We start from the raw sequence: 17,044 nt of genomic DNA on the forward strand, positions 1-17,044 counted from the left end.
GTTTTCAATTAAATCTAACACATGGCATTTCTAAGATAGCTTCCTAGCACAGCCTTAAAAAAGATGAAAAATACAATACAGCTCTGCCTCTTAGATTATTTGACTTTACAATCAGTTACTCAGTCATAATGAAGACCTACTTATATCCTCTCCTAGCTCCCATATATCGATTCAAATTTTTTGTGTTGACTTTAAAGTGTATATGTATGTATGTATGTACATATGTCTGTTTAAACTATTTTTTAAGTGCATCTGTTTAAAACGTTAGATTGGTTCATCTTTTTGAAGATAATATTTAAATGTTGACCGCGGCTGCGTCTTGGGTGGTCCATTCGGAAAGTCCAATTTTGGGCAACTTTTTCGAGCATTTCGGCCGTAGCCCCACAAAAAATAGTCGAAAGGCGTTAAATCGCATGATCTTGGGGGCCAACGTACGGGTCCATTTCTTGAGATGAATTGTTCTCCGAAGTTTTCCCTCAAAATGGCCATGACCAGATTTCTAGTAAACCGTTAAGAGGCAATTAGTTGTACATGTATGCATACATACATATATGTATGTATATATTTACATTGGTTGAAACTTCTTAATTTCTACTAATATTCTCTTCAGAATACGTAGATCTACTATTCTACTACAACAAAAATCAATATTTTGCCATATGCTTTATTACAGATTATGATACACCGAAAGCCCACACACAAGCGATAACCCCATTAATGCAGCATCCCAAATATGAACTACCCGAAGACAGGCCATACTCAAGCAAAATCTCATCCATATGGGTAAACAAAACAATTAGCAAATAACATCTTTGTCAGCGCATAACGTTTTAGAAAAAACTTGAACCATATTCAGTGAAACACGATCAAAGCAAAGCAAAAAAAACTCCCAACGGCCAACATAACCAAAATTGAGAAAGAAATGTGTCATGAAAAATTACAAATAATTTGAGACATTAATGGCACATATCGCACAAAAGATCGTTGGCGTGGAACATGACGCGTCGTCGTGAACAACAACAGCTACTCCCACACAAGCCATGGACGAAGCAGCAGCTGTAAGTACTCACGTTAATCTGCATACACCAATGCGTAATATTTACATATGTACATACATATACATATGTACATATGTATGTGAGTAAGTAAATGAGATTCACTCGGGGCAAGTAAAACTGAAATTCGATTATGGCAAAGCCGGTCCGCCGAATGGCCGGCAAATAGCCGTGGTTGAGTAGCCCCCAAGGCGTTGAACCAATGCTGCTAACCTCAAGATGCGTTCTAGTTTTTCATATAAGCTAGACACAAGCACACACAGACATACTTATGTATATGCTAAAAGCAAGTTTGTATGTTTTAATACAAACATTTTCGAAGCTTAGATTCATGTCATATGCCCAATCGTGGTGACAGCGTCGCAGCCAAGTTTCGCTACTTCAATTGAGGCTTTGGCGAACGGTAGTGACACAGCGCGTCGACTTCAAAGCGGCCAACAACTTTATAAGCAAATCGCCAATCGGCGATCGACAAGACCACCGACGCCAAAGCCAGCACAACAGCCATCACCTCAATACATATCATATCTATATGCATGCATATATGTATACACATGTATTTGTATGTACAGAACCTAACAATCGATGACAGCCAGCCGGTAAGATCAACTATCCAGCCGGCGGCAGCGTGCATGCGCACACACACATCAGCAGTTAAGCAGCGGTTATGACCAAGTCTATTGGCTAGTTTTTCCACTAGACAAGTCAGTCGTACTACCTCGAAATCTTAGCGAACTTCGCTGCGCAAACCGGCAAAATTCGAGCAATTTGAGTGTGTTGTATATCGCTCAACACAGTCGCCGGCTGCCTTGCCATTATGCCCATACGTATGGTACATAATACATATTTACATAAGAAGTTAAAATACATTTACATCCATTTACGATACAAGACCACGGTACGTCAGTCAGGTCTGGCATGTGTTGGCTATCGGGTTTTGCAGGTTGGGAGCAGGCGCGCATGCGCATTAGCACACTGAGTAAGCTGTAACATGAGTAGGAGACACCGCAATGATTGGTTTTCTTTCATTTTTCTTGTTGTTGTTAAAAGTTAAAATTGTCTAACAAAAAGCTATTTTCCATGTAAATTTGTATCTAGTATTTTGTATATGTATGTATGTATGTATGTATATTAACTGGATCCATGAAAAACAATGCATTTTCTCATGATATTGTACGCTGCCTCTGCTCGATTTGTGAAGCACTGTGGGTCTCAATGCATTAAAATAGTTGCATGCATATGTGCATATGTGAGCGCAATTTTAATTAGAAAGCCACTGCTTTTGTGAATTAAATGAGTCGGAAGATTGTAATCATTAATAGGATTCTACAACAAAATAAGAAAATTTAATATTAAAACTATATAATCCGAAAGCAACAGCTGTTTATCTGTTTAAAATGTTTCAACTTCAACAACTCAAACGACCCAATACCTACCCGAAGAGGGACAGAGGAGCTACGACCAATAATATTTTGTCAATAGACGTTGTTGCAGTCGTATATTTCCAGTGCTACTAATCACATTGTGTCATACCATATAGTGTTGGAAAGGTGAGATTTTAAGCTTCATTTAATAAAAAAAATTAAATTTGGGGAAGTTGAAAAAGAAGTACAGCTGTTCAAAAATGAGTGAAAATAATCCAGAAATTCGCTATATTTTGAAATTTTTGTATAAAAAAGGGTAGAATGCCACGCAAGCCACCAATGAAATTTGTGAAGTTTACGGAGACGATGCTGTATCAGTTCGTGTAGCACAACAATGTTTCGCTCACTTCCACAAGCCGTTGGAAATTTCGATGTGAAAGATGCACCTCGCTCTGGTCGACCTATCGTTGAAAAAGTCGATGAAACTATGGAAAAGATTGATCAGGACCATCACATAAGCAGCCATGACATCGCTAAGGAACTTAACATTCATCGTCAAACGGTTTGAACCATTTAAAAAAGACTGGCTACAAAAAGAAGCTCGATATTTGGGCACCACATGAATTGTCTATGAAAAATTTAATGAACCGAATTAACATCTGAGATTCTTTGCTGAAACGAAATGAAATCGAACCATTTCTGAAGCAAATGACAACAGGAGACGAAAAGTGGATCAAATACGACAATAATGTGCGAAAAAGATCATGGTCCAAGCGTGGTGAAGCTCAACAAATGGTCGCAAAGCCAGGATTGACGCCTCGAAAGGTTATGCTGAGTTTTTGATGGAATTGGAAAGGAATCATCCACTATGAGCATCTCCAGCCTGGTCGAACGATTGATTCTACATTTTACTGTCAACAACTGATGAGATTGAACCCAGCAATCGAAAAAAACGACCGGAACTGATCAACAGAAAAGGCTTCGTCTTCCGTCAGACCAACGCTAGACTACACTTATCTTTGATGACTCGGCATAAACTGGAAGAGATTGGCTGAAAAGTTTTAATGCATCCACCATATAGCCCTGATCTTGCAGCATCGGACTACCATCTGTTTCGGTCAATGCGGAACTCACTTAATGGAGTAAAGTTGGCTTCAAGAGAAGCCTATGAAAATTACCTGTCGCAGTTTTTCGCCGAGAAACCAGAAAAGTTTTACACTGATGGAATAATGTCTCTAGCGGAAAAATGGCAATAAGTGGTCGACCAAAACGGTACATATTTGGTTCATTAAAGTTCATTATAAATATGAAAAAAATATGTTGACGTTTGATTAGAAATACAAAAAGTCTTTTTCGACTACTTTATAAAACAATTTTGGTGAAATATTGAGGTTAAGTTCCCTATGATCTTCAACTATTGAGGTGAAGCATTACAAATAAATCATCGAGATGTAGTATATGGTATAATATAAATTTTGGAACACGTTAATGCAGTAGGTCACTGATTGGTTATTTGTGATCTTAAGAAATCAGAAAACAACAAACAAATCTCAACCACCGTATTAACCGACTTCTTGAGCTCTCTGCGACTTTCTTCTGTTTGAAGAATGACTCACAGGGTAAAAGAAGTTTCGCTACCCTTGAAACGAAAAAGCTTTATCGCTGGAACAACCCTAGATTGAACCAAAAGTCGCTTATCGATTTACGTCGTATGTTGAGGTAACCATTACCGAACTTTTCCTGTTTTAAGATGTCTGGAACAGTATTAATGTCAGGAACCCTCGATCGTTTTCAGCTGTCCGATGGGTTGATATTGTTTCTAAACACTTTTTTAATAAGAAATATTTTCTCAGCTATGATTTAAGCCTACAACCATCAAGCTGAAGTTACACACTTGGCTACAGTATGTATATTTAAGGGGCATTAGTTACACTGTGCATCATCCTGCACCCACGCACTTACCACAGACATTCTGATCTACAGAAATAGCCACAACGACATTATTCAATATGTAGGTATGTTTGTCTCTACTGCGACTCATGCGAATTTCGATAAACAAGTTACTATGAATTTACGAATGACATCGTCTACTTGCTTGTAACAATAATAATAACACCAACGACTAATTTCCAGAGAAGTCTAGCAGAGTCAAGTTTACAGACACATGAGCCAAGTAAAGCTGCTCGAACAAAGTTGAGCAGTGCGCCCACGATAAATATACATACATATGTATGTATGTATGTACATACGTACACTCATAGAACCAAATCAGCCATTTGGAAGTGATCATGGCCATATGAGAAATAGAATTCTGCGTTGCAGCCGTGGCACAGCTGACTACACAGTTAACTGGTTTGGCAGTCATCGATGACAAACGATGACGTCACTGCTTGTAACGATAAAAAAGGCCAAATAATAGAAAACAAACGAGAAGCAACCAAAACTGGTTAATGATGTTAATTGTAATGCTGAACACAAACACCACAACAAACGAACACAAACACTCAAATCACAAATTAGAACTTCGGATGTCAGAATGCCAAATGTGACAACGAGTAACCAACCAGCAACTGTCGCCACCAAATGCCAGGCGCTCAGCCGTTCCAGTGCCTGATGATATCGAACTAGCTTTGTTGAGGCGAATACGAGTCGATCAGTTGGCCAATTTGGCCACTTAAGTGATTTTTCTTTCGTTTTGTTTTTTCTTCCAGAGAAATTTATGTGTCGCCCTTTGGCGTTGTAATTTATTGGAGCCGGTGATTATTGATATGCACACACACCATGAGCATTCGTATGATCTTTGTCGCTGGGTAGTTTTCATGCTTCATAGCGTTTGCGTTCTTGTCGATGGGAAGTGTCAGACAAGCAGCCGGTCCCAAACGACGACTACCTGTGGCAGCGCGCTTCACACAGACGAGCAGTGAAGCGTCAACGCCACCGTCGAACAGACACACACCCATAAGTATGTGCATACCTACAGACATATGTATACACATATACAGCATAAATATTTATGTAGATTTTTACACATTCTCATAATTGTAAGCTGAGTTCACATAAATCTGAATGATTCAATGAAATCTTTACCCCAACGCCTTTGGCGCTACTACGAGTCTGCGCGGCTGCTTTGTTGTTGGCACTTACGGGGCATAGATACGAACAAATGTGTGCATACACAACCACATAAGTGTATGATAAGCGAATATTTATGTACATATACTTACATATATCCAAGCAATTCGTTTGGACGATAGAATGCGTCTGGCGGTATGCGGCGGCGCAACTGCGATGAGTCATTACATATGTATGTATGTATGTATGTATGGTATGAACACATAAACTTTTTATATTTTTTTGTGTGTATTTATTTTGTGTGCAGTAGCATAACTGAGCGCGTGCCCCCCGAACCAGTTTTTGTGGCCCATCCTCAGTTGACCGTATGATCGTGGGCATAATTGGCGCTCATCGGCGGCCTATAAATAACTATTAACAGGCGTTATATTTAGCATGAAATAATAAATGAATTATGTATGTACATATGCGTAACCAATAAATAATAAACAAACTGTGCTCAAATCCAAACAATTAATTTAGCTTTGTGGATATTTAATTTTTGAGTTTAGAGACTTTTTTATTTGGCCAGCAAATCGTGAACTAATTAGAATTTGATTTTTTGAGAAAAATGGAGACCAAGCTTTAGAGCGAATTGACATTATTGTAGCCATTGTGTGGCAATAATGCCAGCGCGTTGGTGGAATGTGTCTCATCCAATAATAGCAGACAATTGTCAGATTGTCTGATTGAACAATTTATTCATTTTTAACGATTTTAAATGTCACATCTACATACATACTTATACATACCTACAGCCGTATAAATGCGGTTACACGCCCGCCCGAGTGTCTACAATCGATAAAGCATTAATGTGTGGAGGTGTATGGACATATGCGGATTCATTTTCATTCTCTCAATTTAGTTGTAAATTCATGATTGTCATCTTAATTAATCACTTAAATTGGGCTTTATAGATTTTGCTTGCTTATGTTTGTAGATAAAATGTATTGTTAAATGTATAAAAAGTGCTGCAAATAAATTGAATTTGGCGAAGCAGCGCTAAATGACCAAATACATATACTATATATACTTATGTATATAATGATTATGGATGAGAGATCCTACGATTTTTAATAAATGTTTATATTATGGATTTAAAAAAGTTTGGAATAGGTGAGAAATCGAGTATAATTCATTAAACATTTCTCTATAATGTTTATGTCATAGAAGCTACTGAGACCACATTTATGCATCTTCTTTGTAGAATATTGGAATTTATGAGTGCTCTGCCCAATCCACAAAAGGGAGACCCAACAATCTGTGCCTACTACCGTGGAATAAAGCCTCCTCAACAGCGCATATAAGGTCCTATCGAGCGTATTGTGTGAAAGATTAGAGCCCACCGTTAACAAACTGACCTTATTAGTGTGGTTTCAGGCTTGGAAAATCAGCAACTGGACAGATATTCACCATGCTCCAAATCTTGGAAAATACCCACCTCACCTCTCCGTAGATTAGAAAGCTGCTTTTGACAGCACCAAATGGAGTTGCCTTTATGTCGCTTTGTTTGAATTCAGAATTCCCACAAAACTAATACGGTTATGTAAAAGGACGTTCAAAACCAAAAACTCTGCTAGGATCGGGAAGGGCCTCCCCGAGCCTTTCGATACCAAACCAGGTTTCAGACAAGGCGACTCCCTATCGTGCGCCTTTTCAATCTACTCCTGGAGAAAATAATTCGATCTGCAGATCTGAAAGAGAAGGTAAAATATTTTACAAGAGTGTACAACTGCTGGCGTACGCCGATGGCATCGATATCATTGGCCAAAACAACCGCGCCGTTAATTCTAGCTTCTCCAGGTTGGACAGAGAAGCAAAGCAAAGTATGGTAGTGAAGAAAAGCAAGACGAAATCGAAATCCAACGCTGAATATCTATAGGAGCTACTTCTGACCTACTAGGCGATTGAGAAGTAAAGTCCTCTCTCGACGAATAAAAGCCAAACCAAAATAATGAATGACTTATAAATTTATTATTTCCGTCCTGCTATATGGTGCAGAGGCATGGACAATGACAACATCTGATGGGTTCACTTTACAAGTTTTCGAGAGAAAGTTTCTATGGAAGATATATGGTTCTTTGCGCATTGGTAACGGCGAATTTCACAGACGATGGAACGATGAGTTGATGATAATTAAGAGACAATAGCTACCCTGGCTAGGTCATGTCGTCCGAATAGCTTAAAACACTCCAGCTTTTAGAGTATACGAGAGTGTTCGACGCAATACCGGTCGTGGGAAGCGCAGGAGACCTCCCCTCCGTTGGATAGACCAGGTGGAGAGGGACCACGCTACGCTTTAAATCTGCAATTGGCGCCAAACAGCGAAAGGAAAGAACGACAGGCGCGCTGTTATGAACTCGATTGTAACCGCGTAAGAGGTGCAGGAATTCAGGAGGTCGTATAACTCCGAGTTCAATAGTAGATAGGCTTCTGTGAAAAAATTCTCAGAAGAAAGATACAAAAAATTAAACTTTTGATAAGAAATAAAATTATTCCTCAACGTAATCCTGTCTACACCAATAAAGAAGAATAAGAAGAAGAAGAGGCCAAGACAATTTTTTAACTTAGCATAAAGCAAGTATAAAAACATCAACCTAACCTTATTATATTCTATAACACCGTTCCCGCTAAAGTAGGGTGTACGTAATCGGAACGGACCTGAACTTATATCAGGCTAAGAACTGTCAAACCGGCAGAATTCAGACAGCAACAACATATTGAATAATAAAGTAATAAGGCGAACTTACCATGCGCCGCAGCAAGTCCTCATTTTGGATTGCGCTCAGATCGCATTCCAGCTCCATGTTGAAGCCTGAAAATATAAACGCATACCGTTATACATAAATATACATTCAAGTAAGGTAATTAATTGATTTTAATATAATATTTCGGTGGCATGACTTCATGCGCATTCTACAGAAATAAAAACGAAGTTTTTAATGGCGAAGCAAAATGGTGTTGTGTGCATCAAGTGCGAGTGTGTGTGCACTTGCATGTCTGTCCATTAAAAACAAATTGAGCTGATTTGCTTTTAAAACAATTAGTCGATTCCAGAATAACAGATGTCTGTATTGATGTGGATACTAACTCAATAGTAAGTGCGACTATATTTGTATGACTGACATGCGTTCGGGTACAGATTTTCTGACACTGTCCGTCACCTTGCATGGAGAATAATTGACACAGCGTGGCGTGTGTGGGGGTTAGCATTCGCAATCAATTTTAATAATAACCATTAATATTTGGTTCATAGACAGTCGTGTTTAAAGCATGTACATAGGTGCATGGTGATGTAATACTGTCTCTAAAACACCCGCAATTTCCACTCACTTGTCATACAGTACCGTAGCAGTAGTTTGCATTAACCGAGTCAATCTATAAATTATTGCATAATAAAGCGCGTTTATATATAAATTAGTAGATTATTTATGTATTTCCACATTCGCACCGACACTGTACATACATATGTTTTATACTCGTCGTTTAAGTTATTCGCAATGACAAAGTCACATTCGCACTCGCACTCGCACTCGTGTTCGCATTCGAGTCGGCAGTAACAAGTCTACATTTTCATTTTCCAAAAATGGTAAAATTCATCAACAAATTTTCGTTTTTATTGCTTGACATTTAACTTTTATTATTATTTATTTGTTAAATGCATGTATGCGCCTTTTAAGTGTCATTCGTTTTGGTCATTTCATTTGCAAACTCGAAATAATTGAAATTCTGGGCATAGGCCCGCTGACAGCCTGACATATGGACAACTTCGACTGGACTTATTTATGAAAGTGTAATTCTGCGTACATTTAGAGGGTGTTCATAAATAAAATCTAATAAATGTTACAATGTAATAAAACATACTTACTTTTTAATTATATTTAAGGTCCGGAAAGTCGCAGTAAGGCTTTGTAGCCGCAAAAATTTTTTTTAACTTTTGTGATTAGCTCTAAAAATCTTTAGCAAGAAGAATGCATCCTTTGGAGTACAAAATTTGAAGAATTAGCCTCACTCTTCCTAATTGTTCCAACAAGCATACAAGTATAAACGATTTCGGCAGTCTTCTAAATAGTAAGTCGTACCAACCACAAGTTGGCGACGATTCAAGGCACCGTGCGAAACTAATTCCATTTCCAATTGATTTTCAATATCTTCAATCCTTTCGGACGCCTTATTTTCTTCTTCTTTCTTTATTGGCGTAGATGCCGCTTACGCGGATATAGCCGACTTTACAACAGAGCGCCAGTCGTTTTTTCTTTTCACAATTTGGCGCCAATTCCCCACGTGATCTCTCCAACGGAGTAGAGGTCTTTCTCTTCCTCTGCTTCCCCCGGCGGGTGCTGCGTCGAATACTTTCAGAACTGGAGTGTTTTCATCCTTACGTTCAACATGACTTAGCCAGCGTAGCCGCTGTCTCTTGGTTCGCTGTACCATATCGTCGTTGCCAATGCGCAAAGGTCCTTCCGCAGAATCTTTCTCTCGAAAAGTCGTAACGTCGACTCATCAGATTTTGTCATCGTCCATGCATCTGCACCATATGGCGACTTATACCCTTCACTAAACTCTATGAACGACTTTACATAGTTTCCGCATATAAAATCTTCAATAAAACAATAAATCATTCGCAGAATCTTTCTCTCGTATATCCCAAGAACTGCCTCAACAAAAATCGCCATTGATCAGGAATTTTTTCAATGCATTTATATGTTACCTTCATTGAGGGATCTATCGTCTTCGATAGGGTGGATTATTTTCAATCAGACTAGACCATATATACAACACTTTGAGGTCCAGTCAATAAACAAGACTATATTCTAAAATGAATAACTTTTGGTGTAGTTCAAGACGAGAAATGACTTTCGAATGCTGTGAAGTTACGATCTCCAATCTGACGTTCCTTACTAACATTAGCATTTGGTCTGATGGAGTTTTAAAGAACTTAGTATTATTTCACTAAAATAAACCTAAAATCAAGCCTTTCCATGAACCCTGTATTTAAAACACCCATAAGAACATATACTGACATTCATATACCATATGTGTATGAATATGGAGCACACATGTGTACGAGCACATGCTGCATTTAAGCGAACAATCAAGCAACGTCAGCCAAAAACCGTGATATAAGGTGGCAGACGTCGACATGTCCCATTGGTTCGAAGGAGAGCGTAATCGAATTTAAATTGTGGAAACCCCACAAATGGTTAAATAGGCCGCTCAAACAATCGCATATAACGCATATATGACATTGCGTCCAGCTGCGTGACACTCGACTTCGGTAGTGAAGCTAGTAACGAGTGAATGTAGTAGACAACAAATTTTGACTGAAAAACACGCATGCGTAAAGCGACAAAGTAACTTGCAATCGTGCAACACGCTTATGCGCTAGCCTGCTGCACTTTTTATGTGGATAGTGATCAATATTAGGTTGGTCGAATTGTAAGGGATTAGAAAAGAAACTAAAGGTCTTTCGATTCACCATTTCTCTACTAGATGTTACAATCTCGTTCACTAGGCAAAGTTATGTAGTTAATTTCATAAAAAGAATATGAAAGTGAATAACTCATTAAAGTGATATAAACGATCGTTGTTCTATACCTTTTCTATATATCTTAGTTCGACTCGCTAGTCTCTTAAGATTAATACATCATTCTAAAAGAATAATTTTAGTGATTACAATCCTCTCTATCTATCTAATATCTATAAACGCAGAAATGATCAACCTAATATGTTTGAACAGTTATATGCGTGCACTTTATAAGCTTAAAATGCAAGAAAAAGCCTCAAAAAAATACTGCTTTCAACTTCTTTAAATCTTAATTGATTATTCTTTATTTTGCAGTTTTTTTTAGATACAGCCGAGCACGAGTGCTGCTTAAGACTTTAGGTAAAGAGTCCATATTTCATATGGCCCATAACTCTTCTAATGGAATTATTGTATTAGCGCTTTTGGACTGCCAATTTTTTAAGCTTAACCCCGCTTTTTTACTTATTGACACTGCACGAGCATCGTAAATTCGTAAAAGGTAATGTCGTTGTACTTTTTTGGGGAGATTTTTTATGTACGAATATATGTGCATGTGTATGTATGATTATGGGACTGACTTCACCTTAATTTTTAACTCCAAAGTTTAAATTGATTTATTGGCCTAAAAAAATAGCTAACTCCTACGTCATAAGAACTCTTTGGTTCGTGCTGCGATCAATACCTAATCCTTAGTAAGATTATGCAAAAATCAAAATATTTTATAAATCTTACTTCACTTAATTGTGGTGTGTCTTGATGACATTAAAAACGGATGGCTTTACAGGAAAGCCTTTTCACATCAGAAAGTAGAGATAGTGACCACTTTTATAAAAGGTATTTTTATAATTTTAGATTTTGGCTAGGATTGTGCAGAACTTGGATGGGATTTTACCACGAACGAACGAATGTGAACGAATATTTTAAGAAAAGTTCGTCGTTAGACGTAAATGTCATCCCAATGGTTTTCTACATGGTTTTGTTGAGATAACTTGAATTATATCCAAAATATATGTAATACTTCAATAAGAAGCTAATTAGGGGAAGGAATGAATCGGTCTGGTATATTGGGTACTCGAAAAAGTCTATTCGTATTTTGTCAATAGACGTTGTTGCAGTCGTATATCTCCAGTGCTACCAATCAGTATGACATATAGTGTTGGAAAGGTGAGATTTTAAGCTTCATTTAACCAAAAAATTAATTTTTGAAAATAATGAAGAAATTCGCTATATTTTGAAATTTTTGTATAAAAAGGGGAGGGAGGCCACGCAAGCCAACAATGAAATTATGAAGTTTATGGAGACGATGCTGTATCAGTTCGTGTAGCACTACAATGGTTCGCTCGCTTCCAAAAGCCGTTGGAAATTTCGATGTGAAAGATGCACCACGCTCTGGTCGACCTATCGTTGAAAAAGTCGATGAAATTATCGAAAAGATTGACCAGGACCGTCACATAAGCAGCCATGACATCGGTAAGGAACTTAACATTCATCATCAAACAGTTTTGAACCATTTAAAAAATGCTGGCTACAAAAAGAAGCTCGATGTTTAGGTATCACATGAATTGTCTTTGAAAAATTTAATGGACCGAATTTAGTACAACTGCGATTCTTTGCTGAAAAGGAACCATTTCTAAAGCGAATGGTAACAGGAGACGAAAAGTGGATCAAATACGACAATAATGTGCGAAAAAGATCATGGTCCAAGCGTGGTGAAGCTCAACAAATGGTCGCAAAGCCAGGATTGAAGCCTCGAAAGGGTATGTTGAGTATTTGGTGGGATTGGAAAGGAATCCAGCCTGATTGAACGATTAATTCTACATTTTACTATTAACAGCTCATGAGATTGAAGCAAGCAATCGAAAAAAACGGTCAGAACTGATCAACAGATCAACGACTTCCATCAGGACAACAATAGACCACACACATCTTTGATGACTCGGCAAAAACTGGTAGAGCTTCGTGGGGAAGTTTTGATGCATTCATCGTATAGCGGAAAAATGGCAAAAAGTGGTCGACCAAAATGGTACATATTTTTTTTATTTATTAGTATAAATATAAAAAAGTAAGTTAAAATTTTATTAGAAATATAAGTATATTTTGACATACCTTAAGTTTGCTCCTTTTTCTTTTTGAGTTATAGGCTGGGAAGTGATCTGTTTCAGAAAATTCGAAATAAATACATAAACAGGTGTGGCAGGGAACTGCTGCTCCAAATAACACTGCGAATTCGATTGTAGTTAATAACCCTTAAACTGGGGTACTTATGTCCATGTAGCTAACGTAAACAAATATGTATGTACGTATGTATGTGCTTGTATGTGGAAATAAAATTATGAAAAAAGAACAAAAATTGCAAAAATTGCAAAAAGGGCTATTAATAATTGAATAATGCGAACAAAGCGCGCTTTTAGCGAGATATAGGATTACACACAAATGAGACGTTCGTCTCCAGACGCGACAGCATCAGCGCCATCCACAGCAACAAGAACAACCAACCAAAACAATTGTGGTAAAGCAATAAGGCGAGTACTACGAGCACAACCAGAGCAGTAAGCGGTTGAGCAGAGCGCAAAAAATGTTTTGATTGATTTGTGGTTTTGGTGAACAAGCACCAGCACCAGCGCTTAGCCACAAACTCGCAACTTACCGGCGTATATCAATTGTTGCACGGCGCTGAAGCTGGTGGGAAAAACAACAGAAATACTTATGCATACAAGTACATACATATGTATATTTGAGCGATTCTATTGAATAACAAAAGTACAACAAAAATTCTTTTGCAAAGTCAACACGTTTGGCACTTGGAAAGCAAATCTGCTGTGAATTATTTACAAATTTGTCTCAAAATATGTCTCACTCGTAGGAATTAGTCTTGAGTACACTCACTTAGCACCAACCAGAGGGCGAAAATCGGCCCAAAATATTCAAAAGTATTTTGAAATCGAAATTGCTTATTTTTTTTTTTCTTGAATTTACTGATTTTTTTTTTTTTTTTTTTGTTTAAGCCACTGGGTACACAACCGTTGAGAGAACTTTTTGAGCTATTTATGAGCGCAACCACACAACCGTCGTTATCGAGTTAACACGATGAACTGAACGTTGCAATTGCAATTATCTTCACGATATCACTTTAGACATTGCAGCAGGCAGCACAGCCCCATCACAGTCATATGAAATCAATAAGTAGAATAAATATCGAGTCCGAACACAAAAAACAACAACTACAAAATTGCAATTGCATGCAAACACGGACTTGACTGGACGAGAGGCGCAAGCTAGAGACATGGAACAGGCTAACCTCCAGATTTAGCTGTCAATAAAAGCAAAGCAGTGCATTTCGAACAAACTTGTCAATGCAGTGATAACTCACGCTGATGAATGTGCATTTCTTCTTAGCTGATTGATGTACAAATAATTGCAACTAAATTATGTTCTTATTTGATTGTTGCAATTTGTATTTTTTTATTGCTTAACAAACAAATTGCACTTGCTCTAATATTAATAGAAAACCGGAAATTTAATTGAAAATTAAAAAAAAAATGTATTTTTCTGAGGGCTAAGGAGTTAGTACTGCCTTATTTATTAATTTGGTAAGGACATTGTCGTCAGACCCAAATTCTTTCGATACTGAAAGCACCCAGAGGAAGACGTCAGCGACTTTATATATATATATATATATATATATATAATATACCATATACCTTCTATATGGTAAATGATTAGCGTAATGAGCTAAGTCGATTTAAACATGTTCGTCTATCTGTATATCGACTTGAAATTTCGCATACGACTTTTTCGCCTCTAGAAACTGCTCCTTTGTCGAAACCGCCGATATCGGACCACTATAACATATAGCTGCCATACAAGCTGAACGATCAGGGTCAACTTTTTTATTTGACAAGATACATATCTTCACGAAATTTGGCATTCATTATTATCCAAAACAACGGTATATTCTCCGAAGGATTGGCGGACATACAAAGCGGATGATCAAAATCAAGTATGAAAACAGAGGATACTTGGTTTAATACCGGAAGTCGTGAGCTGCTTGAGCCATATGTAAATGAATCTTTTGTGGACCCTCTCAAGTGGATGGCGATCAGAGAACTTTCCTCACTTGCGTGAACTTCTACACATGGCTCCGTCCTACAGCTGCTGGCTGCATTGATATCGTTGGCCTTAACAACCGCACCGTTAGTTCTGCTTTTTCCAGAATGAATAAGGAAGCATAGCAAATGGGTCTGGTGGTGAACGAGGGCAAGACGAAATATCTCTTGTCATCAAACAAACAGTCATCGCACTCGTGACTAGGCTCCCACTTCACGATTGACAGTCGAATAACTTCGAAGTCGTAGATAATTTCGTCTATCTTGGAACCAATATTAACAGCAACAACAATGTCAGCTTCGAAATCCCACACAGAAAACTCTTGCCAACAGATGCTACTGCGGACCAAGTAGGCAAAGTCCTCTCTCGATGAACAAAAACCAAACTCTATAAGTCACTCATTATTCCCGTCCTGCTAAATGGTGCAGAGGCATGGACGATGGCAACATCTGACGAGTTTTCGAGAGTAAGGTTCTGCGGAAGTCCTTTGTGCGTTGGCCACGGCGAATATCGCATTCGATGGAAGGATGAGCTGTTGAGGCATGGACGATGGCAACATCTGACGAGTTTTCGAGAGTAAGGTTCTGCGGAAGTCCTTTGTGCGTTGGCCACGGCGAATATCGCATTCGATGGAAGGATGAGCTGTATGAGATATACGACGAAATTGACATACATAGTTCAGCGAATTAAAAGACCTACGCAGGCTAGGTCATGTGGTCTGAATAGACGAAAACACTCCAGCTCTGAAAGTATTCGACGCAGTACCTACCGGGAGAAGCAGATGACGAGGAAGACCTCCATTCTGTTGGAAAGATCGGATCGGAATCTTCAATTGGCGCCACATTGTGAAAAGAAGAAACGACTGAAGCGCTGTCGTTGAAGCGGCTATAACCGCGTAAGCGGTGGCTACGCCAGTAAAGAAGAAGAAGTACTTATAAAAAGGCTTTTTGTTTGCAGTCCGCTCGTAGCCCAATCCTGCTGCAATCCCAACTATTTGAGTCAACAGAAAGTGCTTAGAAAAGCAGTATAATCCAAATGTAAAAACCCTTGTGTATATTAAAGTGTGTGTATATAGTATACATATGTACTTAAGTAAGAGAGCTTAACTGTTTTAGATGACTATTTCAATTTTGAATTAAAAATGTCATTCATTCCTTTTGTATTTCACGGAATTGACAAGTTTTTCACGACTGAATTAATGGCGTTTAGTTATTGACAACTTCGCTCCAATGCAACACAGACGAGAGGTGATCTCTATCGACTGGCGGAGTATATTTATAACAAATGTCCATAAACTAAATTGCTTTTAGCATTTTTCTCGCTACTGTATGCCTTATATAACATACAACTTCAGGCAAGCAACAAAAAGCTGAAATCGAAGCATTTCCCTTAAATAAAAGTATGAGTAGAAGGCATTGAAATACTCAAGGGAATTTACCAACTGAATGCCATCAGTAAAAATGGACTATACTATACTTAATAATCATTCGAAACCTTATTCACACCAAATTTGGTAATGTCACATTGTCACGTCCTAAATACGTTTGTCCTTGTGCTGTGGTGGGCGCACAGAGTTATGCGTAGCGATGACGTCACCGCCCTACGAGAAGATCACCATTCGGTATGACAGACACATACATACATACAAGTATGTTAGTATGTTGTTTTTGTGTGTGCCACAAGTAGTTTAATATTACATACGGCATTATTTATTGCATTGTAACAACAATGTATTTATGTGGACTTGTGCTACACATACAAATGGAAAAATTGTTATAAAAAACAAGGCAGTGCTCAGGTGATCGAGGCGGCTATGGCGATGATAATGTGATCAATGTTGTTTCAACTGAAACTCCTTCATCGCTCCATATTCGGCAGGA

At 38.2% G+C, this 17,044-nt stretch overlaps 1 protein-coding gene across 1 annotated transcript in view; it reads right to left on the bottom strand.

The window, feature by feature from the left end:
- LOC126758154 (uncharacterized) overlaps positions 1-13,368 on the bottom strand; it is a 62,144-nt gene extending 48,776 nt beyond the window's left edge. The window contains exons 1-2 of the mRNA XM_050472246.1: positions 13,164-13,368; positions 8,281-8,345 (exon numbers count right to left, since the gene is read on the bottom strand). Of these exons, the coding sequence (XP_050328203.1) occupies positions 8,281-8,337 (57 nt within the window). The 5' untranslated portion in view covers positions 8,338-8,345; positions 13,164-13,368. The remainder of the gene's footprint in view (positions 1-8,280; positions 8,346-13,163) is intronic.
- Between the last annotated feature and the right edge of the window lie 3,676 nt (positions 13,369-17,044).

This window comes from Bactrocera neohumeralis, chromosome 5 (assembly GCF_024586455.1).
Source record: "Bactrocera neohumeralis isolate Rockhampton chromosome 5, APGP_CSIRO_Bneo_wtdbg2-racon-allhic-juicebox.fasta_v2, whole genome shotgun sequence".
NCBI classification, from domain to species: Eukaryota; Metazoa; Arthropoda; class Insecta; order Diptera; family Tephritidae; genus Bactrocera; species Bactrocera neohumeralis.